Genomic DNA, 27,027 nt, shown 5'->3' on the forward strand with positions numbered 1-27,027 from the left:
GACAATAGCAAGTTTCCCCAATAACCACACAACAGCATGAGCTAACATTGATTTGGACTTTCAGTAATCACAAGAGAGCTTGGTTTCTTCTTCCCTGATGATTCAGCCTTGCTCCTACTCAGATTGGTCACAAAGTTGCAACTAGTTTTTTAAAAAAAAAAAAGATCAGCACAATGCTTCCAACATAGCTGGACAATGTTGGGAAGCTAGCTAACTTCTCAGTCATGGCTGAAATTACCTGGTTTTGTTTTAAAAATCTGAATGATTGATTCCTTGAGCTACCTATATCTTAAAAAATATTTTCATGTAAGTGCCTGTAAACACAACTATATAATACTTTCATCTAGTTAAGTCATGCAAATTTGAGCCATGTTCAACTCAGTTACTTACCAGTTTATTCTTTAACTTTAAGACAAGATCCACTGTTTCTACTTCAGTATGCTTCTGACTCCAGAAAACCAAGTTCTAAAATAATAAAAATTAAGCATTGAAATATTTATGGCAAAATATATGATTTTCAAAAGTAGTATTAATTTAACACCTATTGTTTAGAATGGGTCTTCTCCTTATTCTCATGCCATTTACTAAACTCACTTTACTCACGTACTATCTCTACGGTGAAATGCAAAATCTGCTTTATTTGCATATTTTCCCAGGACTTACTATAACACGAAACAAGCATACAAACACAGTACAGACAAATACAAACAAACAAAAATAAAACAAAAAACCACACCAAACAGGATTGGTTTCAAAAATAGCACCTACAACGCAAAAAAGGCAGTGAATGTTTACCAAATCAGATCTGCCATCACAATGAACTATTAAAATAGTGCCAGGCAGCACTTGTTTCTAGGGCTTTAAAGGAGATCACATAGTCAATAACTAGTAACATATACTCATTAAATAAATTTTCTTATGGAAGTTGTGTTCCCCTTCCCCTTTCCTATTCACCTACTAAAGACATTTGCTCATGTACAGAAAGATGTTAATGCTTGGATCAGAAGAAGCAGCTAATAAGGAGCAGAATCAGTACTAAATTTGACACAGCTCCTTTTCTTTGCAACAAGTTAGTGTCAAATATAGTTGCATAGATTCTAAGTGATATAACTGACCTCGCTATTTCGCTGCAAATTATTTGGGCTGCTCTATTTGAACAATCTATCTGGGTTGCTACCATGTACTGTCTGGAAATTGACAAAGCAAGGGATAAAAATCAAAGGCTTTTTTAAGATACCCAGTGTAATTTTTTTGCTTGTTTTAAAGCTGTGGTGTTGACTTTTTTTTTGTTCTTCCTATTCCCTCTTTAGCTGTACAATCTCTTCTCCTCTTGCAATGCCTTTATTGGTTGTTCCGACTCATGTAACAGTGGTTATACTGATACCCACTTCAGCTTTTTAAGTCAAAAATGGATCTTAAAACATAAGATGGTTTATGTGATGTTTTGCTATATTTCAACAAATAGATTTCACTTCTCAGCTTCCAATTACTATGGATCAGTTGTAGGCTAATTTACTATCCACATCTAATGAGTTGTCAATTTTCTACGGCACTCACTGAGATTATACCTTCAAAGCTACAAACTGTATCACAACTAAAACTTTGTTGTCAAGTTAAATGCCAAGGAAAGAAAGTGAATGAAATAACATCATCAAATAAGAGGAAAAGCCTTCTTTGTGTGTGTGTGTTATTCAATTTCAAAATAGACAACAAAAAAAGTACTAAAAATATATTTTACAAATGATGTCAGTTGTTATAAAAAAGTGAACTGTATTTCATATTGTTCTCTTTTGCTATGTTAGTTCTAGCTTGTACTTATTTAACAAAATCATGTTCTGATAGATCAGACTTGACAAAATTGTGAACATTTTTATGTTCAACCAATAAAAACAGCAGGAGTAAAACTGACTTGAGGGAGAATATATTTATATTACAAGATGATAAATATAATCATAAGCACACATTTTTCTAACCTCATTACAGAGTGCTTCTAAATGAAGGGCCTCCAACTTCTGTGTCATTTCCTTCTGCCGGCTCCTAAACCAACCATCGAAGTTCGGTGATTTTAAGAAATGCCTGGTAAAACACCAAAGCAAATTACATTTTATATTTTAATTACAATTTTGATAACACTGTTTTCTGTGTCATCAAATGTCAAGTAATTATATTTTCGGTTGAAGAACATATTGGGACCCTTTCTCTGTTTACTTTCAGAAAAATGTTATGTACTGAATGGGAGTATAATAGGTGCTTCTATTAATCAAGACAAAGATTAAGAAAACAAAGTAAAGAAAAGGTGTCTGAAACCCAATAAATATTAGTAATTTTGTCAGGAACAAAAGCAAGGCTCAGTATGAAATACCCCCCTTTTTATCTCTGTGTTTGATTGGAAGGAGAAATCAAATTAGAACCAGTAATAAAACTACAAATACTGGCATACAGAGACCTGTAGTGTTAGTAGCATCTCATGAAAATGTGTTTAACAGGTTACAGAGAATGGTTTAAGTGAGTAAAGTACACTAAGCACTGTCAACTCCTATTGAAACATATATTCTAAAAGTAAGTCTTATTCAAATCACTGCTAATTCTGCTCAGGAAACGAGCATTCATATTATTAATTTGTCTTCATTTACATTATTTAATTTTTTATGCTGATGAAAAAAGTGACCTGTAAAGCCCTATCCAGTCTCCTTTTAAACCTGATGTGAGCTGTGGTCCTGCTTTTTCCAGTGTCTTCATGAAGTCATCTTGGCTAAACTGCCTCAGCTGTGGTGGACTCTATGGAAACAACAACAACAAAAAAATCATTAGCATACGAACACTGTTTTCTCTAATCACCAACTTCCAGCTCATCTGAATTATATTTCCTCACCTTCCATGGTGATATGCATTTTTGCAAAGGCATTAGGCTTGCCACATAACGTTCCTATGGAAAGGAAAAAGAACGGTTGTTTGCATAACCAGTATTAAAGATATACAGTCCACGTGTATGTTTACTTATCACTTGTGACCACAGCATTTTCTCTTCTAAGTATTAGTACAGGGTGGGGTTATGCATATTTACCACATGCGAGCAGAAGGAGCTTATCTAATACCATTTGTATTTCCCAACTACAGAACTTTATGTCAGCAAGACTCAAGAAGTACATGAAGCAAACATATACATACCTATATCTGTATTTCCTAAACTCTAGCCACTAACAAATAATCTCTTTTCTTTGGTGACAGCCCACAGATACCTTCATCTCATGCGTGATTCCAGACAGTAACCCCACTCTGTATCAAGTATTTGCAACTGATTTTCAGAGTCCCTCATACAAACATTAAATACAGAACCTACAAAATGCTGTAACAGCTGTGGGCATCTCTGCAGTGTCAGTGCTTGGCAAAGGCATAGCTAGAGCCGTGCTGTCTCATGTAGGAGTAGTGGAGACATTTCTCAGCAAGGCCACTGCTGAAGCTTAAGGTCTGATGACAGAAGGCAGCTCTACCTTGCCAGCTCACACAGGCACATCAATACAAGCTGCTATACATTTTGAAAGTGTTTGTAGACAAGTGGCCATACATTTTTATCTTAAACATCATCAGCTTTGATAACATTATGAAAAGTCTAGTTCTGTCTTTTGAAGAAACAAAGGACCTCCCCATATATTTTTCTTGTGGCAGAGAACATAAAGAGTGATCTCACCCTGTAAACTAAAATGTGACAGAAGACATATTAAGTTTCTCACTTGAAGTGAAAGTTTGAGCAAAAGGGGGGAGAATGCCAGGGAAAGGTTTTAGATTCGCCCTACATGTCCATCTTGTCTCAAAAGAACAGGAAAGACAAATTTTGAGAAAAACACTCCTCTAATCATTAATACCAAAAGACAAACAAGTGGCTAGGGATGCCGCAATTCTTGCAAACAGAAGTTGAACCTGATCACGCATGCTCTAAAATGCTGAAAAGTACAGGTCATCCACAAAGTGCTCAGAGTGCTCAGAATGGGACATCTGATACATAAACATCCACGTAAAAATGCCTGAGGTTTCACTTACCAGTTTTAACCACCTGCCCAGAGAAGCGACCTAACTTCACACTGAACTTTTTGGGTTGGTGAAGTCCATAATTTCTTGGACTTCATACCTTTAAATGCTAGGTAAGAGCATATTAGAACGTATTTATCATTATCCTGCTGCACGAATTAGAAAACAGAAAGCAAATTCTGTAGCCCCGGCTACGTGGTGCTGGACATTAACGTTTTTTGACAGGAAATGAGACAGAGGTAAAGCTGAGTTTCATAATAATCCTTTTGCTAGTTGTAGATGCTATGAATTTAAGTAGAGACACTGCTTTTTTCTCAGAAGTCTCTTGTAACTTTTATTTATGCTTGACATAGGTGAAATATTTGAAAATCCTATAAATACTACAGTAATCTCAGGAAATAGCTGCTCTGAGATCATAAAACAACTGCCCAGGGAGGTCCAATTGCTGAAATTTGTCCACTGCAGGTAATGGCAAAAACTTCCAAAAAAATCAACGAACAAAAAAAAAGAAAAATCAAAACAAACCCCAAACAGTCTACCTTTGGAGACAGACATTGTTCTTTGAAAGTCAGATTGAATATAGATAAAAATGAAGTTGCAGAGATAAGTCAGTCTGCAAAAGAGTAAGAGAAGTAAATGAATTGCCTAGAGGGCAAGTCATGAAATGCTCTGTCTGGACAAGACATGAAAGGAACCAAGATGTACTAGATACAGTTTCTCACACCAAGTGTAACAGCGGTGAGTGCACAAATATGGAAAAGGGAAAAATTCTCTAAACTTTAATGATTTGCATGGAAAAGCACTACCATTAGAAGACAATAAATATTTAAGAGAAAAAATTACGCCAGTCTAATTTACCAGTTGAATTGGCTCATCTGTCACATGATAATAGAAATATTACCTTATAGTGTCCCCTCAGCTATCATAGCAAATAGGAATTTGCTACAAGAGTACACGCTTAAAGAACTCTTCTCATTACAAAGTACTTTCCAACTCTACCTTTCCAATATTGACATTTCTCAAGGTCAAGGGCAACACCCTTACACTTAAAAGGAAAAAAACCAAGACAAAACCAAACAGACTTCAGTGGACAAGTGTTGAGGAAGGATTAAAGAAAATTCCTTCTTACTCCATGTTAAAATACCCACACACAGAGTTTCGCTTTGCATAAATGCTACACAGTATAATGCAAGCAAACATCCAAAAATGCTGCCTAGCAGCACATACAAAGTAGTAATCATTTTTGAGAGCTGAACCTTTTTTCTAGGTATATAAATGTTTCATTTTTGACATTAAGCTATGGCCTTCATAATTTTTATGCTAAATATTGTAATCAAATAATTGTAAGACTACAATATTTTAGAGGAGACATCACTTAATGGTTAATTTTTGTAGCTCAAACAGTATTCACAGAATCACAAAACAGTTGGAAAGAACATCTGGAGGTCATCTGGTCCAACTCCCCTCCTTTACCCTCTGCTCAACCATACCTGAAGGCTGCCCAGGACTATGCCCAGACAGTTTTTTTAGTATCTTCAAGGATGGAGACTCCACAACCTCTCTGGTCAACCTAACTGTGCCAGTGCTCAGTCATCCTCACAGTAAAAAAGTGTTTCCTGATAGTTGACAGATTCTCCTGTGTTTCAGTTTGTGCCCATTGCCTCTTGTCCTGTCACTGGGCACCACTGAAAGGAGCCTGGATCCATCATCTTTATATCCTCCCTTCATATATAAATATGTTTATATACATTGATGAGATCCCCCCCCACCCCCAAACCTTCTCTTCCTTAGACCAAACAGTCCCAGTGCTTTCAGCCTTTCCTCATATGAAAGATGCTCCAATCCCCAAATGACTCTAGTGGCCCTTCACTAGACTCTCTCCAGTATCTCCATCTCTCTCTGGTACTGGGGAACCCAAAACTGGACATGATACTCCAGGTGTGGCCTCACCAGTGCTGAATAGAGGGGAAGGATCACCTCCCTCAACCTGCTGGCATCCCCTCCTAATGCAGCCCAGGATACCATTGGCCTTCTTTGCTTTGAGGGCATATAGCTGGCTGATGTTCAACTTCACATCCATTAGGACCCCCAGATGCTTTTCTGCAAAGCTGCCTTCCAGCCCAGTGCCTTTTAGTACATACTGGGTTTATTCCTCCCTGGGTGCAGGACTTGGCCCTTCTCTTTGCTGAACTGCAGGAGGTTTCTTAAGCCCATTTCTCCAGCCTGTCGAGGTCCCTCTGAGCAGCAGCATGACCCTCCGGTGTATCAGCTGCTCCTCCCGGTTTTGTACCATCAGCAAACTTGCTGAGGGTACACACTGCCCCATCATCCAGATCACCAATGAAGATGACGAACGGTACTGGACTCAGTGTTGACCCCAGGGGTATGCTGCTGGTTACTGAACTTGGTCAGGCTAATGCCAAAAGAACTACACCGTATTACAGATGTAAAAAGCCCATTAGTCTAAGAACTCACTAATGGAATAATGAAACTTTCTGTCAATTCCAAAAAATATCGCCGAAGAATCACACTCTGTGCTTCTGTAGGACGTTTCTGTTGTACACCCTTAAAAAAAAAGAAATAAAATATCACAATAAGTCTGTTACTTCAAAATATGTAAGTAGTTGTGAGGTTTTTTAAAGAATATTTATTCCAATGTTTCTATATTAATTTGCCATAAAACCTTCCCTACCTTGAACCATGAAAGGAAAAGAATACAGTCAAGTCCTTTTGCAGAGATATTCACCCCTTCAATTGCTAATTTTTTATTTTCATGTAAAGCAATTAAAGGAAAGAGAAACTTCTATAAACAAACTTGTGCAAATCAGTTAAAGCTTGAAAGCTCTGATTCTTACATACCTAATGCAGGAGATTACTAGACCAAAGACACTAGAGGGGGATGGTAGAGGGTGAAAAACCCAAACCAGATGAACTGATCATCACTGCAATTCTCTAAATCATTGGGCTGCCTTACTTGAGTTCTACCATTCATGTTATTACAGAAACTGCTAACAAATCAGCAGCCCTTCAACAACAAAGGTATGTATTTACCTATTCAGTTATGAACTGGGGCAAAAGAATGACAAACTTCAGTTAAATAGACAGAGCTCAGCATTAAATGAAAACACCGTATCACAGTACAGAAAATAATCCCCATTAAGAAGAGACTTGCAGTATTACCTTTTGTAACTGTTTAACAATTTCTTCATCTTTGTTCAAGTATGGTTTATAAGAGGTATAAACACCTACAGAAAAAAAGCAGCATATGGCCAAAGGAAAAACGTGGTATGCTTTTTAAAATTAAAATACTGCTAATTTAACTCTGAAGCAACTTCTTACCAGGTTTGGAGTCCAAAGTTTTTAGGTTCTTCAGTTTTTTCACTTTCACCTGCTTTGGAACTTCACCTGCAAAAACATTTAAAGCCACCTTACTTGAAATCTCCTTTCTCTATTATTAGATACTACAGTTGATGTGCTATAAATTGCAGTAAGTCTTAGAAATGGCTACTTTCACTTAGAAGACTACCTAATATTGTAAGAACCATTATAAACACTGACAAGCATCTAAGTAGGTCCAGAAACATCCAGTCAACTATCAATAACAGCATACAAGCTTTTTAGTTCATACAGGTTCCCTGTTGAAAAGAAAAAAACCCACAACAAAACCAAGTCATAAAGACAAAAGGATGACCATCTGAATCAAAGCAGCCAAAGAAAAATACTGACTATGTATCAGTGAATGACTCATCAACATCAAGTTTTATTCCATCTTCCTCTGCTCCCCTTAGGGTAAATGCTTTCAGGAACAAATCTTTACTACCTTAGCCAAAATAAAAACTGTATACAAGAAATTAAAAGAGTAGCCATATATTAAGTGTTGAAAGAAAATTAAATTCTCATTTTCCATAGGCCAAACTAAGCTTTTTTGGTTAGTTTTTCAAATATATCCTTTTCCAGCCAGAAGGTCCTAAGCCCTGTTAAGAGTCTTACAGCCTCAGCAGAACCTTCCTCTTGGATCTAGCTGGATGCTTGACTTCGGAAAACATAACAGTATAAATTACTATGGAAACTGCAGAGTGAAGAAACAAGGGAAGAGAAAAAAAAAAAACAACACCCCAACAAAAAACCACAACAAAACAAAAAAACCCACCCAACAAAACAAAACACACACAAAAGAAAAAACCCAGAACCCCACAAGCCCTCTATTTGTCTCTAAAGAAATAAAATTTAAATTTTTGAAGGCAAGTCAGACAAGATACATCTCTACAACTACATGACTAAGCATTTCACATAGCTGCACTAAAACTTCAGAATATCATACGTGAAACTGTGTATCAAATTTGAAGGCAACCTGTGTATCTGGCTTTGCAGATGTTTATCAGTTTAATTAAGATTCTATTTTCCAAACCTTAACTACACAGCAGCTAGCTAACTCCTCCCCACAGGTATTATGATGCATAAACAGGCATGATGTTAAGTAAAACAAAACCTTGTGTAATTAATTTGGTGTCTCCAGAAATTCAATGAAACTTATTCTACAAAAATGAATTTCATAGTGTATTATCATAACTGGATATTTATGAATTACCACTTTCAGAACAAAACAGTGAACCTGTCACAGCAAACAGCCACATTCAGGAATTTCATATAATAGAGTACTACAGCATTTTATTACAGGCTAGCAATTGACATGTCATCCAAAGATGTCATTAAAATTCTACTCAATCATGTAAGGAAATCATAGAACTTGAACAATTAATAATTACTGGAATATTGCCAGATTAGAAACATATTCTCAAAATACTGTCAACAAACTATTTGCTATATTATTCTAACATTCAAACTTAGCTTTCACATGGGTCTTACCTTCTGTGTACTTGCTGTGACTGATTTATTACATTCTACTTGTCATAAAATTAACATCAGTAATAAATGAAGTTTCTAATTTTAATACCTTATTGGTAGAGATACAAAACCAGGATTGGGTGAAAGGTAAAACATTATTACTAATATACTAGATTTGGCAATACAAGACATACAGTACTCAAGAGCCTAATTTCACTTGACAGATTTACATCCATAAGGATCTGGTTAGTATTAAACTAAATTAATTGAACAAAAATTACATGTGTTTGTAAATAAATAAGCACACAATTAGATCTTGTCACACAGGATTGCAGAAGATATTTGTACTTTACCTGGAAGTTTAATATCCCCAATTCGGATAATGTGAGGCCAGTGTTGAAGTGTTTTAGCAAAAAAAGGATTTGTCACCCCTAGAATGACAGATGGTCTAGAAAAATAATGACAGTGTTTAAAATATAACAGTAAGAGCTTCTGTCTTAATGAAAACATAACGTCAACTTCAAAATACATCTATCTTGCTATTTTCTAAAACTTTAAAGCTTTGATAAACATACTGTGCTCTTAAAATGTAACTTAAAATGTAACTCTTAAATACAAAAGGAAAATAATTTGAAGTTCAAAATTAAAGTCCAAATGGTAGTGGAAAATAAAAGTGACATCATCTGCTTAGACTCTTGGCTAAATTCTACTTATTTGCAATGATGAGAACAGGGTATCATCTGAATTACTGATTTTTTTTTTTTTAATGAGCAGGAATCTGACCTATATTTGAAAAACAAGTTGCTACTTTTCAAGGTTTGATTATAGCAAACTCGCAGTACTTGAATGTGCATGTCAACACGGCTGCTGTTTGTACGAGACTTCTCAGCAGAGCTACCGCTCAGATGGTATGATTAAAAAAAAAAAGAGACACTTAATATCCTACTTCCTTTACAACACTCCAGCGTTCTTTGTTAAAAAGCAGTTATCAAGTGATGAAGTACAAGCATGTTAATAGCATTGTGCCCAAACTCACTGTTAGATTTTTCTTGTGCTTAGAATCTGGCTTTGATGATGCATAGAGGCACCCAGAGAACAGGAGGCAGTAAGAGCATAGGGCTGCTGCTACAGCACAGGCCTGGAGATTTTGGGATTTATAGCACTAACATGATGAAATATCAACATACTTTCAGTATGTCCATTTTACAGCCAAACTTTAACTGAAAAGAGAGTATAACTGCAAGCCTCATTGAACTGCCATATTAAAAATGTTACCATCGCTTCTTCAGATTGGTTTTAAAAATCCCGAATTTTAACACTTTCTGTACACCATTCTTAAGTTTCCTGTTTTTCAGGGCAACATGGGGAGAAAAAACCCAAGCAGACTTCCTTTAAATTTTTATTAAATTTTTCCAGCTATATCATGATGGCAATTGGGAATTGATTTCTATGTTAACATAGAAACATTTCTGACTTTCATTCCTCCTTCTACTTCCTAATTATAACTATATATAAATATACACACACACATAAAATATTATAAATATCTAGCTATATATATATATACACATATAAAAACCTCTTTAGGCATTCACATACAGGACAAAAATCACACAGCTCTGTAGCCTAGTATAATGTCTAGGTTATGGAAATAGCAATTTTCACCTCTGCATTCCATCCTAGAATCATCATCAGCAAATTATATAAATTTCTCAGAAGTCTTTGCTTGCTTGTAATTGTCTCAACTTTCACCAGAAAAATCACTTCTTCCAAGTATGTTCACCCAAAACCATTTTATTCCAGATACTGTAACTTTTTTCCCACTCGTTAGAATTCAGTTTCATTTTTTGCTGTTTCTATAATCCTGTTAAAACTCATCTGCATTATTGATTTAAATTTACTGGTATTTGCAAATACTGTTCATGTTTTTTCAGTGTTATCATACATGATTTACAATCTGTCTTCCAAAATGGTCAAGACCAGTGTCCATAAAAAGGTCTCAACAGATTCTTTTGTTGTACACTGAAAAATCAATTTATGACCTTTTACCTTATGTTCCTCTCATGCTCATTTCATAAGACTCAACATAAGAAACAAACTGAGGCTCAAAAGAACCCAAACAAGCCTCCTCCTCCTCCCTAGGGATGTCTCAAGTCTAACCTAACCTAACTATTAAATCTTCTCATGCCTATTCTATGGGAACAAAAAAGCAAGTTTCACACAGAATTGGTTTGGACCAATGTACGCAAATTGACATTCTTTTACTGACTAGAGTGTTAAAGACCAAGAGTTAAAAGTCAAATAACACTTTCATTTATACACACACACAAAAATAATAACTCTCCAGGTCAAGGTACATGGGTAGCAAATCATGAGGAATCTCGTTTCACTGCTACTGGTGATATAATAGCAAGACTTGCTAAGCTACTTGTCACTTTTAGGAGCCTTGATCTATGATATTTACCAGAACTAGTTCTGATTTTAAAACATTGAAGTAATTCCTGAAAAGGCAGGATAAAGCAAAACATCAAGATGAAAAATAGCCCCTTGCTCCCTTCTCACTAAAGGTAATAAAATACACAGAATCTGCATCATCTGCATTCCTCCCTTTCTTAGAGCCACTGCTCTAAAAGCCTATTTCCAATCTTGGCAATTTTTTTTTCCCCCCCTAAGAAAGGCAGAGCAATTCTAGCTCTATTTCAAATACTAATGTACATACTGAACAACCTTTCTATTTTGCTACATGCCATTTTTAAACACAGGTCTCTAAAGTTTAACCAAATTCTTCTGGGAATTATTTTTCGAAAGTATATTACATACTGCATAACCATTCCCATGTAACACAGTCTGAAACATAGTGACTATGTTTATATATTTTTCCCACTGCTGTATCTCTGGCAGTACTTTTGCTGAGAAGAAAAAGACAGTAAAAGAAAACAATGAAAGAACAAAAAAATTCAACACAACAATCACTGCCTGTTCAGACATTAGAAAAAAAATTATTTATAAGAAGATCAGTGAATCTAACACATGCACTCCATTCCCAAATCAAGTTGCATTTAAGTAACATATAGTAAGAAATATTGGAGGCTTATGCTCTCAAAATAAGAAAAGGATTAAAACAAAAAAGGGGGAAAGTGTGTCCTTAAAGCAGTTTCAAACAGAATTGTTTCTGGTAGACTCACGCTCTTAAAAAAAGAATCTTAATTTCTGAATTACTTACAACTACATTTTTTTAAACAAATTTAGTGAAGAGATATTTACTTTTTAAGTTATTGTCTCAACTAGGACACAGACTGCATTAACTTTACAAAACAGCCACATCAATGTTGTATTCTGGAAGTCATTTTGTTTAGTAATTGCTTAAAAATAGAAACAGTTACAGAACAATTTCCCAAGGAGCTGTTATGGAGCTGGTGTTGCATAGATAAACCCTTACAGAAAATCAAAACTTTTCTTGCTTTTATATTATTATTTTACTTATTCCGTACACAAGTATCCTGTGGAGCTCAAAGAAAGCTTAATTATGACATTGTTTTGTAACTTCTTTATTCTAACTGGAATGAAAACTTAAAACAGCCAATTACTGCACTCCATATGATGAAACTTATTTATAAGGAGCCTAAATGTAATTCTCTAGTGATAGAAACTGAGAATAGTTAAGCAGTATCTTAAAACAAGTTTATGGTTACAAGAGGCTTTGAGCAACATCTTCACAACAAAGTTTGATTTACTTACGGGGACTGTGTGCGAGTTGTATATTCTTTGAATTCACTGTCATGTATAGTAAAGTATGGCCTGAAATCACTGCAGTACTTCAACGGTGAAATACAACTGCAAGGTAAAAAGAAGATAAACTTGTTGTATGTATACAATGCAAAATTTCATCAAAGAATCAAGCAAATCTAAAATTCTTAATGCTTTGTTATATACAGATCGAATGAAGCTGCACTCAGCTGCAATCTACAATGACTCAGTTACTAGTTATGAAGCTCCACTACATTTACCTAACAAGTGCCAACACGGTTTCTGAAGATTCTGATGGTGATGGTGCCATCACGACAAGTGGTTCTCCTAGCAGCACTAGTTCCCAAAGCATCTGAATGTGAAAGAACACTGGACAGAAACACCTAAAACCAAATTGAGGTATTTTAATACACTTAATATAATCAGTAGAAATATGCATTTGATTAAGAACTGAATAAAATGGAAGTTTGCAGCAGTACCGAATAGTCATTTGAAAACCACAAAATCCTCTTGTGAAATTACACATTTAATGAACTTGCTTATTTATTGCAGTTTCAGCCTGCATGTTGTCTGCATGGCGTTTTAGCCAGCTTTACAGGAAACTTTACAGGAAAAAGATTAAAAACGATACTGCTAAATCATAGCTTGCAAGCTAAGGGATATGTGTTATGGAACCATCATAAATCTTTGACTTGTGGGAATTCACAACTAGGAATAAATCAGTCCAAATGCCTACCTGAAAAGATCTACTTCATGAACAGTTGGTAAAGCCATGGAGATCTGGGCATCTGCCTAAAAGATATCGCAATGCTTGTTTTTTAGTCATCAGAATACCTAGGTATTAAATGAAACAGTTTCCCTTAAATGCTTACAGACAGTACATGGTATGTACCCTAATTATTTACCACTGCTGTACTATTGCAGTAGGTACTACAGTATCCCCACAACTATTTTTGTGTGCTAAAAGCAAGCTTTCCCTCAACACACACACCGTTTACAGGCATGCAATTTCTGGTCCAGAAAAGATATAAAATACTGAAGCTGTTTTAAACAACAGTAATGCAGCACACAAAGGCACAGATTTGTTATATATCCATCTTCTATAGCTAAAGATTTTTAACTCAGCTTTCATCCACAAAGAAAATTAGTTTAATATATTTTCACCCATTAAAAAGATGTTCAAGGTCAGAAATTTTGTCAGCCAATTATGCTCTTCCAGGAGCCAGACATCCCTCTTCTAAAGTACTTGGGTAACTGGGTTAGAATACCTTTAAAAAGCACTCTATACTCCTCCACTCAAAGTTTAAAAGACTGTGGATTTTATTATTATCAAAGTATACGAGGATTTGCTACCAATCTTTTATGAACAAGTCTAAAATAAAAGAACGAAGGCAGATATTTAGTTTTATCTTGGGCTTATATACAACAGAGGGATCTAATCTCTACCTGGTGCATATTCTGTACTATTGGTGTTGTTCCAGGCTTGTCACGGTATGTTGGAATCCGCAACTTGGAAAGAAAAAGAAACATTTTTTTTTTTTCCTGGTATCTAATTCAGCAGAGACTTAAAATGCTGACTTATAGACAAGATGTAACATTTAAAGAGGATATACTACAGTACGATGCTTAAATTACTCTATAGAACATGCACATAACAACAAATATATAGCTGAAGACTACAGATCATTGCTACAGAAAATCAATATGCAATACTACATAGTACTACATTGCAAACTGAGTGTTAGAACATGAAAATTATACTTTGGTTAAAAAAGACTATTGATAACATTAGTCACAACTATTACAATAATTTCAATAAATATATGTTAAAATGTTGGAGAGAACAATCTGAAATAATTATGAAGTCTTAAGGGGGGCACAGAATTACTTTCAGAAAAAAGGCATCTCATAAAACATCAGACATCCTAGTAGGTATAAGGCAGAATCCAAATAGACTGAACAACATAAATATATTTTTCTGACTTCACAGTCTGCATCTATAAGTCTTGACTACTACAAATTTAATCATAACGGAGGTTGGTGTGCACAAATGGATGTAATTTATACACAACTAAAACTGACTGCCCAAGCAGTGTAAAAAACCAGGGATAGTATCACTGAAGACAGTAATTATGGCTTTACTCAGGTTAGGAACACAATTTCAACTCTCATGGATAAGAATTACCGATGAGATAAATGCAGGCAATACCCAAACAAGACATAACTGACACTCATCATTATCACCCAGCATCCAGAACACTGCTTTATTAAATTTGAGCTTTCAGAACAGTTTCAGAAGCTTCCTCTCCCTGGTGATGTACATGTGTCTAGCCATAAACTTGAGAGTATCTGCTATGAATGTACTTCGACTGTAACCTCTGGATCCATCAATCTATTTAAGTGCATCTCATATGAAGATGCTATGGCTCCCAGAGGCCCAGTTCTTAGCCACCATTTAACCTCATCAGTTCCTCCCTGTGCACTTCTTTAATAGCTTTACTTCAGAAGTATTTCACTTGCATTGAAAATTATCAACAGACTAAAAAATTAATTTCTAGTGCATGGGCCAAAAAAAATTTTTACTTGTCAGACTTCAGAAACAAGAATGACTTTCATCAATATATTTGATTTGCTTGACTGGAGCTTAATTCTCAGTATTTTGAAGTGCTACTTACTGTTTGATTTGACATATACTTAGCATTAAAGTTAGCATTATATAGCATGAAATATACTTAGCATTAAAGTTTCCTAGAATGTGTATTCCAGAAGGATAATACAGATACTGCAATTATTAGTTGTATTGAAATATCACTTTTTAGTATCTACAAAAACTACATGTTAACCTATGCACCATAAAAGATTCTCCCCTCCTCACCCCAATCAAAGAACTTAATCAAGATCTCCCAGACCTTCACTCTGAATGGAGTACACATCTATTCCTGTTCTGAAGTATGAGACACTGAAAACAAGGCAGAATAAAGTGAGTACCTATACAGTAAATGGAGGGGAAAACACCCTCAGAGAAAAATAAGTGCAGGAGTATTTACCTTCATTATAATACCCATAATAGGCAAATGCAATATTTTCCCTGGAATTGGTGGTGGCCAACGATCAACATCGCTACAAACTTAAAGAAAAAAAAGTATAATCGATAACTAGTTTATATATGCTATAACCCATGATACTGTAATCACCTTTGTGCACACTGCAATTTTAAATTACTGCTGGTAGCCCACAACAGTTCAACTTACATCTTGATCACTCTGAACTCTAAAGAAGTTTTACAGCCTTTTTGACATTCTTAATGTATTATTTCATCAGGACTATAAAGATTTTAATTTAAAGAAAACAGTATCCTCTCATCTTCCATTTTTCTAACAACTAGACTCACAATTAGTTGAAGAAATGTTTTATGAGAAAAAAACGACACTACATATTAAGAAACTTTTAAAAGAATGCAAACATTTATGTACATTATGTACTGTAGAACAGTTAAGCACAAGTTGTTAAGGAAAAAGCTAGCTTTCTAGCTTGGCTAAGAAGTTTTCAGCATTTTGTTGTAAACAATTATGAATATCATTACTAATTCTAGTAGTTTCTGCAGAGCTTATTTTGTTCATAATATAACCTACCAAAAAACCTGTTTATCTACAAGTAATTATAAAAAATACAATTCCTTTATCAAGAATGGTTTCCACACACTCTTGCTCAGTGAAAGCAGAGAGACACAAATGTTGTACAGGACAGACACAGTACAAAGAACATAGCATTTCCAGGCAAAGAGCAAATAACTTCCCCCTTTGGCCCTCTCTGGCTCCTAAAGTTCTACAGTAAGGCTGAGGCATCTGTTACCAGTGCTGCTCTGTTGCTTTTTCCCTTTGGTCAAAACCAAAACAAACTATAACAAAACAAACAAACAAAAAAAACCCCACACAAACAAACAAAAAAAAATAAGACAAAAAAACCCCAACACCACAAAAAACCCTCACAAAGATGACATTTCTACAGTTCCCTATCAGAATCCTCAGAAGGACTCGATGTGTGAAGAGTGCGAACTAAGGAATGGCATCAGCTACTTGTGCTGAACAGCTGGTCCTGAAGCACAGAACCAAAACCCTGGATGTTTTTTCAGAACAGAACTTCAAGTCTCCCATGGAGGATCCAAAACTAGATTATCTCTGTTCAGTGATCTAGAAATCAAGCCAGTTGGCTGAAGTTTCAACTCTCTACCATGCAAGAAGTCAGAAATGCAAACTAGTATGTGACAGTGTTGTTATTTCTCCAAAAGTAGTATGCGATATTGTAAGTGCTCTTCCAAAACAACGTAATAGTAACACTACCTGCTTCCAGGAAAGCTTCACTTTTTTCAAAATATTCTGGTGCTATTTGCTTAAGCATGGTGCGAAAGAGATGGACATAAGGTAGCTTGCTGATGAGGACCAGTGACTGTAATAAAGAGCAACAAAAGTAAAATATAATTTCAAGTTAATCCCTTCCCTCAGCTCTATTGCAGCTCTACTGGTTATCCTCAGAGAAGGTCAAGTGTGATTTTTCTCACACACGCAAGCCAACCACACATTTGACTACACGCAACTACAAACAACTCCCAAAAGTTCCCAACTTTCTGTTTTTAAACACACAATAAATTTCTCCTCAGACAGTGCAGCTGGCACAGCATAGCTAATGTAAAATTAGACATATTTACTATAAATTAACAACAAACTTAGTTAAGAGAGCAAGATACTCTTCCTGATCCTCCAAGGACATTGAAAAATAATTTCCAAATTAATATTTCCCTAAAATAATTGAAATTACCTTCTGGAAATAGCCTCTTTTTAATGATTTGTCTCGAACTTGTCTGAAATATACATAGCCGTAGTAATATGCTGGATCTTTCTGCAAAAGAAAGAATTCAATGTAACAACCTGATACTGTCATTCTTTTTGAAGCATTTGATATGTATTTTAAAAGCTTATTTTAAAAGCTCCAAAGTTGATTTGATACAATAAACTAGAAGAATTGTTCTGTTTATTGGCATTATTTTTTTTAATAAATACTTCAAAGAGAAAATATCAGCATCTAGAAACAGCTGTGCTTTCTGGCTTTACTGGTTTTTTATCTACATTCTCCTGACACAACATGAAAGCAAAAACAGAATTAATTTCGTGAGGAATAAATCAACACTCGTAGTTTTGCAAAGTAGCACTAAAAAGATTTTAGCAGTTACAAACCTTAAAACCCTGACTTGAAAAGTTAAAACCTAGTTTTCAATGTATTAGTTTTAGAAAAGATTCTTGGAATATTAAGGAAGCAGGCTCTCGCATGTCAAAGATAAAGCATCAGCTTCATCCTTCCTGCAAATAGGAATTCAAGTATTTGCCACAAACAGATCTAAACTGAGTTTGAGAATCAGACTCCCACTAACATCGTTAAAGGCCTCAATATTCCATATGGACATGCTGAGAACAACTTTTTGGTCACTATCTCTTTTAGGTAATTGCTCCTTCTTCAAAAAATGAATGGTGGAAACAGAGACGCATGTCAACCTTTTTTTTTGTTGTTGTTATAAACCACTACAGATTTCCAAAAAGGTAATGGTTTTTACAATTTGATCTACAGGTTTCTAGTCAGTAACAAAATAGGTGTGGTCTTCAATTTAATTCCTTGCAGTCCAAAACCCATAGTAAGAAAACTTAAAGAATAGTTACCAGAACTAATTATTAGTTAATTATTACGATAATGACACCCTACAAAAAAACATTTTCTGAGCTTCATCTTCCAGTTCAGAGATTTTGTTTTTCAAGCATTAAATTTAAGCATGAAGACCCATAAATTAACATTACCCAGAAGAAATCAACTTCATTTTTTCTTATTTCCAACCTTTAAGTAAACTGGTAGATCTCTATCCAATTGGTCCAGAAAACAACATAATGAGACTTTCCTTCCAGGAGACCGTCGAAATCTAAAACAAAACTGCGTGTCCCCAAGACAACCTACATAGGGGGAAGAGATAAACAACAAATAGACAGTATTCTGAGTTTGAGCCTTGTTTAACATGAAGACTTGTTTACAGCCAGAGTTATAATAGTTTTGGTTCATTTACCTTGCACTGCTATTGTACCATTTATATATTTATATTTTTCTAAGAAAACAATTTGGCATCTTTGGCAACAATAAATAACTTACCTTCAACAAAGAAATAAAAAGTCACTCTGCCTCACAGAGAGTTTACTGGACTGCCATGTCCTGAAACAGCTCTTCTAATCGCCATCCTCCTGTTGTTACTACACATTTTATTGGTCTGCCTGTGTACTTCTGATCATCTTAACCACTTGTTATTTCTCTGTTGAAGGACTGTATTTGCCCTTTTTTTGACACCAAACAGTTCATACATAAGTCACACCATAAGAGTGTAATATGTTGATCTTTTACAACTCAGTATGAAGACTTTGGACTCAGTATTTTTGAAAGTCACAAAACTGCAGAAAACTGAGTACTAATTGCCAGTAATACTCCCAAGAAGTCATGTTCCCCTTAATTTCTATCAAAATTACTTTCTGAAAGAAAAATGTAACTAAGTATATTGACTATTTGCCATCTGAAAATAAATTTGGGCTAAGTTTGTATCAGGTATCAAATATACTTTCTCCAGGTGGAACATGAGAACTGCAGTATCAGAACTTGCATCACTGACCCTCTTAAGACTGTGTTGCTGCCATTACACATGCTGTTTATTGTTAAAACAGAAGCAGCTCCAAAAAACCCTTTAGTTCAAGTGGAAGCTGTATAAACTGAACACAATGTTCACATAAGTATATTACACCTTCTAGCAAACCTGTAAAAAAAAAGTCCCTTTGGAATGGAGAGTTATTAACATGAACACAATCAACTGAAAGTCAATCTCCTGAACACTGCCAACCTGTGGTAAGCAGACTGTCTTCACCATAACAATGTAAACATTCATGTAAGTGACTGCGAAGACCAAAGACCTACTACACTTCCGGGTACTGTTACCAGCAGTAAGCTTCCAGCTGGCAAAGGACGTGTCCTTCTTCACACTGAATCTAACTTCTTCATTAGTGCTTTGCTCTTACAGCTCTTGGACATAATTTGCAAAGACCTCCAAGAAAAAAATCGTTAAGTCACTACTGATCATCTGAACTTTTCACAGCCATCCTGTCTTACATAAGCCAGTGCTAACTGACTGAACAGCAAGGCAGAGCTCCATTCTCCAGGTAACTACCCTTCAGACTTAAAAGCCCAATTTCATCTTCTCTTTCAGTCACGTACATACCGCTACAGCAACCACAGACAGCCCAGACCCTCAGTCGAATTCACTGGCTGTGCAACTGGCAGTGTGGATTAATACTGGCATGTTCAGAGCATGCAGGTCTGAGTCTTGGAACCCCTTGAAGTTGCAGCAGGAAACCCACAATGCACCAAGAAAAAAGTAGCAAATCACTGTATGGTGGTGTAACTGTCCAATTCAAACAGGTAACTAAAGCAAGTGCTTAGCAATATGGATCCAGTCGTAACATGAAAAAGCACAGCACATGCCAATAACACAGTACTAAGTATCTGCTCCAAGTGTTCATACCTAGTTCCCTTCATCCAAAGCAAAAACACCAAACTATTATAAAAAGCTATACACAGAAGACCTACAAGTAAATTATCTTCAATCATTAACATTCAGAATATGACGTCTTCTTATTTAACCAGCTCTTCCGGTATGTAGAAATTTAAAAGATTGGTAAATACGTATTCTCTCTTCAACTATCCATGCAGAAATGGCAAAAGCATTATTTCAAAGATAACTGTACTAGGAAACATAGCTTAAAACCCCCAAAGGTGTGATCTAGTGCCTTATTGTATCATTCTTTTCCCCTAAATTCATAGCCACTACAAGTCCTAGAATGATATCTATTTGTAGTTGTAAAAGGAAAAAAAAAAAACAGCTGACAAGCTTTTGAGCCATGAAAACCTAGGAAAGAGTGACCTCACATTTAACTGCAAGGTAGTAATTTCCTTCACTGCTATATTACACAAAATTTTTCTTTTGATGTTACAGCCTACAATGAAAAAATAAATCGTAACAGATAGCACAGACTCCCAGCTAATTTCTAGAATGCAGGTTTTATGTAGGTAATCCCTCTACATTATTTGAAACCAGCCTACCAAGAACAATCAAGAACTTAAAGGTTCTTAGTAGGGACATTATAAAAAGCAAAAAGCTGGGATTGTTTTCCTGCTGAAACTAAACCGTCCTTACATATACCTATTCTGCCTAAAACAATTTTACTACCACTCTTACTTGGAAAAAAAAAAAAAAAAAAAGATTTAAAAATCAACCTTTGTTCTTAACAAAATATTTTGTACCTTCAATACACCTTTTGAAGGCTGAACAGGTTTATAACCATTAATGAGCATAATAAGAAGATACAGTTAACTCATCTTCTCTTCCAATAATAGAAAGCAGCTCTTCTATTTACATACAGGATATCAAGAACAGAGAAAATATCTTAATTTTAATGACATTAAGACAAAGGGGAAAAATTAGGCAAGACATTTAGTAAAATTACATGAGAGAGCACTCACACACATTAAAAGCACACACCTGCATCACCCCATACCAGAGTTGTTATGCAGCAGAGCGACCAAAATCATTAAGTAAGAGCAGTTATAGGGACAAGTCTCTTACTACAGGTTTTGACTTATGTAAAAAAAATAAGTGTGAAAGGAAGTGTTTGTACTTCTGCCATATCTTTTTGCAGGTGGTCCAAGCAATCAGCCGCATGTCTCCAATTTCTCTTTGGCAGCAGAACAGTAGAAGTTTAGATTAAAGAAGAATTTAGCAAGCAGGACCACACAGCAACAGAATCCTCAAGAACACAGAAGATACGGGACAGCCTCAGTTTTTCCTTTACAACTGTTCTTTCTAAATACTTTTGAATTTAGAAGTCAGTTTCATTGTTATGAATTTAGAAAATGTACACTTGCTTCTTTATGAGAAGAGGGTTCCATAACCCTTCCATTTGCTTTATTAAACCAGATTAAAATTCAGATTCTGTGCCTATACTCCTCTTAACAATGACAGTATTATTATTTTGTTTAGAAGCAACATTAAGATGTTAATTCTTTACTTGCAAAGTATTCTGAAACATCTGCATGTATGACATCTAGAAGGTCTTACACATTCACAATCCTGTTATTTTGCTTACATAAAATAAAGAATGAATTCTCAGACCTTTCTGCAATACAATTATAGTTTTATACTTAACCCTATTTGCATTTTTTCTCTATTGTAATATTAAGGTATTTATTTAAGTATTTAAACTAAAAACCATGAACATATATACTGTGAGATTGATTCTTAACATAGCTTAGTTCAACAACAAACAACTACAAAGTGAAAGAAGCACTTACCTGAATTAGAATCTGGAAAAGACAAATAGCAAATATTGGTTTTCTAAAGAATGGGAAGAAGAAAAGACAGCTATTATATTTCCTGAAATTATTATAACTCAAAACGAATTATATACTTATACAGTAACCACAACTTACCTCTTTATCTGTGAGTTTTGAATGTGGAGGATATATTACCTACAGGAAAAGAGTATTATTTTATTTGAAAATAAACTGGGTATCAACAGTAAGCTTCTATTAAATATTTTTATGATACAACCCCCAAATACCTGACTAGCCTTAGGCTATTTTCAATGGTAAACTAGTAATATTATGTCTCTGTTCTTATTTTTCATATGCTTTTAAGCTAACTTGATCACCCGCCTTTACAAGGTATTTTGCATGCCAGTTGGAGACCATATAGATACACTAAAAATTCAGAGTACTTGAGATTTTTGGTGCAACAGGTTTCAAAGGAGACTACGATTATATTCTTTAGATTTAAGTTGTACATACAAAATACATATGATGCCACAGAAAGCCAACACACTACTGTCTGAAATCTGTTGCAATGGATAGTTAGGTGTGAATAATCAAAATTCAGTCATAAAACACCCTCTATATTAATAGTAACTCTTGGAGGATGAACACTGGCCCCACATGAGAGCTGAGAACTGTGAAAGTTCAAGTAATATACTAAAAAAGTCATGGCTTTTCCACTGACAGAAAAAAAGTAGAATTTTTTTTTTTTAAATGCAAAAAATCAAAACAATGGAAGACAATGTAAGACACAGAAGGACCATAATTTAAAAAACCTGGATGTACAAAATCAGTGATTATGCAAGCAAATGAAGAAAGAGGATAAACCTGAGATTTATAAGTTTCAGCTAACAAGTTCCTCAAAAAAATCCCCAAACTACTGGAACAGGTGGCTAGCTTGTAAGCAAGGGAAATTAAACATAAATTCAAAGATCATTTCAAAGAAGGTTTCAGGAATTCCATAGATGAGAATTGCTATAAGAACAGAAGTTCAATGCAAGAACATTAACTTAGAGTCCTCATAATAGCACATTGACAACACCCCGTTATCTAGTTTAATCTTGTTCGACAAAATGTAAGTAAATATATTTCCTGATAATGTAACACTGTCCTACTCTATAGAAAACAACAAATATATCCACTGGCTGGTCTCTGACTAAGCAGGCTTTCTGTCTCCTGGCCACGAAGTCTCCATTTCTTATTCCCCTCAGTCTTATATCCAATGATGTTCAGCCATACAGCATACTATTAGTATTACTAAAGCTAAAAGTAGACATATGAGTGAAATATCTGCATACTGCATTTAGTAAACCTATTATCATCTTTTTTTATTCCCTTAACATTTTCCTATAGTATCTTATGCTAACCAATACACTCAGATGTAACTCTTCCAGCAGCTGAATGATGCTGAAATTATCTGCATCTAGTCAAAGATGATTGGAGTACAGACCAGACTTGAATTCATACTGCCGTTTCTAAATAGTCAGTGTATCTTCCCAGAATTCCAATCAAAACTAAAAGTTAATTACTCTTCCTTCGACAACATAACTGAAAGAACTCAATTCTTAGTTATGTAGATATTTTAAGTTTAATTTTATGCATCCTTTCAACTAAAATTAATGGGACTGTTACCAGAGTTGTTAGCATACATGACAGAGGCTACTCTGAGCTTCTCTCAGCCACAGAGCACATTAGCTGCTTAGGTCACAGGTTGTAAAGAAATGCTTGTCTTTATTACTAACAATGCCTTATAACATCAAGCAAATATAACTTAGATAATTAACGCAGTATACTGTTTTTTTATTTGCATTTCTCTTGCAGCCAGCAAGGCACATCAATTATGTATTTTAAATATTGTAACAGCTAGCTTGGTTGAATTTTAGGCCAGTCTGACATACATTTGTGCTGGGAACAATTTAACACCAAAAAAAAAAAAAAAAAAAAAGACATTTTTCCCTATACACCAACTGTTTGCTGCACAGTCATATGGTGAATATAGTAAAACAGGATGTGAAACCGATCCTAATAATTCTTCTTTCCAGTTCATTTTCTGGCCCAATCAGTTCCCTAATGCAGTTCCATATGCAAGTTCATAGATGTTTGCCTGTTGCACAAAACGGCAAAGAGCAGCAGGGAGTTAAAAAACTCGCAGTCTGTGGCAACGCCACTAATGCATCATCACAGTTTGACATTCATGTAATGGTGCATGGAAAACGCTTCAAACATTCAGGAAATGTAGTTATACATCTCAGTGATCTGAAGAAAACTCCGTATAAATGCTACTTGCGTTCACTTTATTATTAAACTCTTTTAAGATCTTTAACATCTTGGTATCATGGAAATCAGTTCTATTCACACATAAAGAAAACTGATGAGGTAGTTAATATAAATCTTGGCACGAGATGAAAACCATTCACAACGGCACACTGGCATGACAACCAGCATAATGAAAACAGTTGCTTGAAAAGAACTAAACTCACCTCGCGTTCCGTGCCAGCTGTCGCTGTGTTCCCACAGAGCCCTGCCCCTCCTCCCTCCCTCCCGCTCGCCACGCCGGGCCGGGCCCTCCCCGCAGCGGGATTTCACACAATCACGTTTCTCTCACAACGCCGCCGAGCTTCCCCCGCCGCTGTGCAACACCGGCCGCAGAGGAAGCGCCCGATTCCGGCGGGGCGCTGCGGCGGAACGGCGCGGCCCGCCCCGGGAGGGAACGGTGCCCAGGGCCGCGCCGTGGCGGGCGCGGAGCCCCCTCACGCCGCCGGCGCCAAGCGGGGACCGCGCTCACGCCGCCTCACGTACCTCCACGGCCTGGCCCAGCTCCAGGTCGAAGCCCACCACGCACACGCAGTGCACCCAGGCGGAGAAGCGGTCCCAAGGCAGCAGCGACAGGCACCGGTCCGGGCCATCCGGCTCCGGCAGCGCCACCGCCGCGTCCTCCCCGGTCTCGACGGCGCCACCCGCGCTCCGCTCCCGCAGCGACATGGCGCTGCCGGCCCCGCGCCGCTCCGGCTGAGGCTGCGGCTGCGGCCTCGACCCTGCCGCGGGGAGTCACGTGACGCCGGCGCACCGCCCTCGCCGCGCTCCCTCGAGGCCTTGGAGCCGCCACAAGTGGGAGAGTCCAAGCGGTCACCAGAGGAGGGGGCGAGCAGCGCCGGGAAGCCCGAACCATTACTGCGGGCGGGGGGGGAGGAGAGGGGCATTCCTCCGCGGCCACGGGGCGCGCCCACCCGCGGGGAAGCGCCGCGCGTTCCTGGCGCTGCGCCCACGCACTGCGCGCCCCAATAGCCCCCAGGCCCCCCTCCCCGTCACACCGCTTCCCAGCTCTGAACAGGCCATGGTGTGGCACGACCCTGCTTCGTCGGGGGGCTGCCGCGGGCAATAATCACGATTTACTTCTTCCTGTTCGGCGTGTCGCTGAACGGCGTCTGGACGAGGTTATCGCTAAATAATTCATAGGCACATCCTACATCATGTCCTACACAGCACTAAGCATCATCCAGGAGTCAGACGGAAATATCTCACAGGCTGATGGCTGGACAACTTTACCCTGCACAGGAAATTGGAATAATAAAAGTGAAAGCGTCCAAATCCCTTAAAACCTGTTTTAGTGCCTTAGCCAAAAGCCAAGCTGTTTGTTTAATAATGTAAGAGCTTTCAAGTAAATACTCTTAGCACAGTCCATGTCCCATTTATATTTCAGTAGGTAAAATTCTGTGGTGTTGGAAGTCCTAAATAGCTATTTAAAAAAAAAAAAATTAAATCATACATCCCCCCTCCTGACCAGACACTCTTGATTATTTATTTACACTAGACGTTTAGCTGACTGCTACTAGAACAGCTTCAGCATAGCAGATGCAGAGAGGCTGGTTGCCTGAATTACTTCATGCTGTTTTTTCCCCAATAGAACTTGCAAATACTAAACCCACGATACCATATCTTACATAATATAAAATTTACGACTCTTTAGATGTGCTGTTTCCTTAAGACCCATTAAGAACATCTGTTTAGCTATCAGAACTAAACTGCTAGAAATTAAAGTATGCTTTGATCATTACAGTAATTTCCTAGACAAAAGAGGAACAAACATATAATCAGTTAAAATTACAATACACAAAATTATCATTGTAACAATTTAAGATATAGCAGCCTTCAGTTATCATAAACCATTAGTGGCAAAGTGAATTTTAGATATAAATTAAGATATGCACAGACATGCACAGTGTTATGCCACGTGCAGGGGCAGTGGCTGTGCAGGAAGGCTCCTGCTGCCTCTAATTGCTTCATGAATTTACCATGATGCCATGGAAGACTCACAAACTTTTCCCACAGTTAACTCCTGAGTTCTGTAAAAAATTACTATCCCAAGTAAGACACGACTAAGACTTAGCTTCACCAGGTTAAACTCAGAGGAATGATTCTGTAGTGGTATTTCATTTGCTGTTTCCATTTAAAAGCTGAAACGGGGCCTGGCCAAAAGCTTTTATCTCTTGGTTTGAGAAAAGATATCATCTCATGGCTTCTTACAAGCCTTCCCGTGTTTATATTTTTATAACGTCTCTTGTTTACATTCTTGCTATCATGGGCAGAACAGAATTCTAGCTATTATTATCATGCATTCCCTTCTAGTTTTTGCTGGCCTCTGTAAGTTTTCATGTAATAAAAAGTATATATACAAGTAAAATAGTAAGAATGAAACGCTTACTAAGACTGCTACTGATAGTCTCTGCTCATTTTGTTAAACAAACAATAACCAGTAACTTAATTCCACTTGAAGCTTAACAAAAGTACTCTTTTGGCAGGAGAAAGTTGAGAAAATGGAGATATGATCTTTGAGAAACAAGTCACTGAGAGGATCCCCAGTTACTGGAGATACTCCTAATTACCAGGGAAACAGTTCAGGAAGAACCAGCTATTTCTAATACATGTAAGTTTTGGTAAAATGTGATCATCTTCCTTGGTTGAGAAGGG

At 36.6% G+C, this 27,027-nt stretch overlaps 1 protein-coding gene across 2 annotated transcripts in view; it reads right to left on the bottom strand.

Annotated features, from left to right (window-relative positions):
* The window catches only part of DENND6A (DENN domain containing 6A), a 29,615-nt gene extending 4,480 nt beyond the window's left edge, over positions 1 to 25,135 (bottom strand). For both annotated transcript variants that reach the window (XR_006165974.1, XM_042799644.1), the window contains exons 1-19: positions 24,859 to 25,135; positions 22,180 to 22,218; positions 22,042 to 22,084; positions 18,499 to 18,611; positions 17,434 to 17,514; positions 16,959 to 17,064; positions 15,666 to 15,745; positions 14,065 to 14,127; positions 13,355 to 13,410; positions 12,879 to 13,001; positions 12,610 to 12,705; positions 9,225 to 9,319; positions 7,366 to 7,431; positions 7,207 to 7,271; positions 6,502 to 6,591; positions 2,873 to 2,926; positions 2,669 to 2,778; positions 1,974 to 2,076; positions 391 to 465 (exon numbers count right to left, since the gene is read on the bottom strand). Coding sequence is in view for 1 of the 2 variants with exons in the window: in XM_042799644.1 (XP_042655578.1) it covers positions 391 to 465; positions 1,974 to 2,076; positions 2,669 to 2,778; positions 2,873 to 2,926; positions 6,502 to 6,591; positions 7,207 to 7,271; positions 7,366 to 7,431; positions 9,225 to 9,319; positions 12,610 to 12,705; positions 12,879 to 13,001; positions 13,355 to 13,410; positions 14,065 to 14,127; positions 15,666 to 15,745; positions 16,959 to 17,064; positions 17,434 to 17,514; positions 18,499 to 18,611; positions 22,042 to 22,084; positions 22,180 to 22,218; positions 24,859 to 25,041 (1,641 nt within the window). In the remaining variant the exon portion in view is untranslated. The remainder of the gene's footprint in view (positions 1 to 390; positions 466 to 1,973; positions 2,077 to 2,668; positions 2,779 to 2,872; positions 2,927 to 6,501; positions 6,592 to 7,206; positions 7,272 to 7,365; positions 7,432 to 9,224; positions 9,320 to 12,609; positions 12,706 to 12,878; positions 13,002 to 13,354; positions 13,411 to 14,064; positions 14,128 to 15,665; positions 15,746 to 16,958; positions 17,065 to 17,433; positions 17,515 to 18,498; positions 18,612 to 22,041; positions 22,085 to 22,179; positions 22,219 to 24,858) is intronic.
* Between the last annotated feature and the right edge of the window lie 1,892 nt (positions 25,136 to 27,027).

This window comes from Tyto alba, unplaced genomic scaffold (genome assembly GCF_018691265.1).
Source record: "Tyto alba isolate M040663 unplaced genomic scaffold, T.alba_DEE_v4.0 Super-Scaffold_3, whole genome shotgun sequence".
NCBI classification, from domain to species: Eukaryota; Metazoa; Chordata; class Aves; order Strigiformes; family Tytonidae; genus Tyto; species Tyto alba.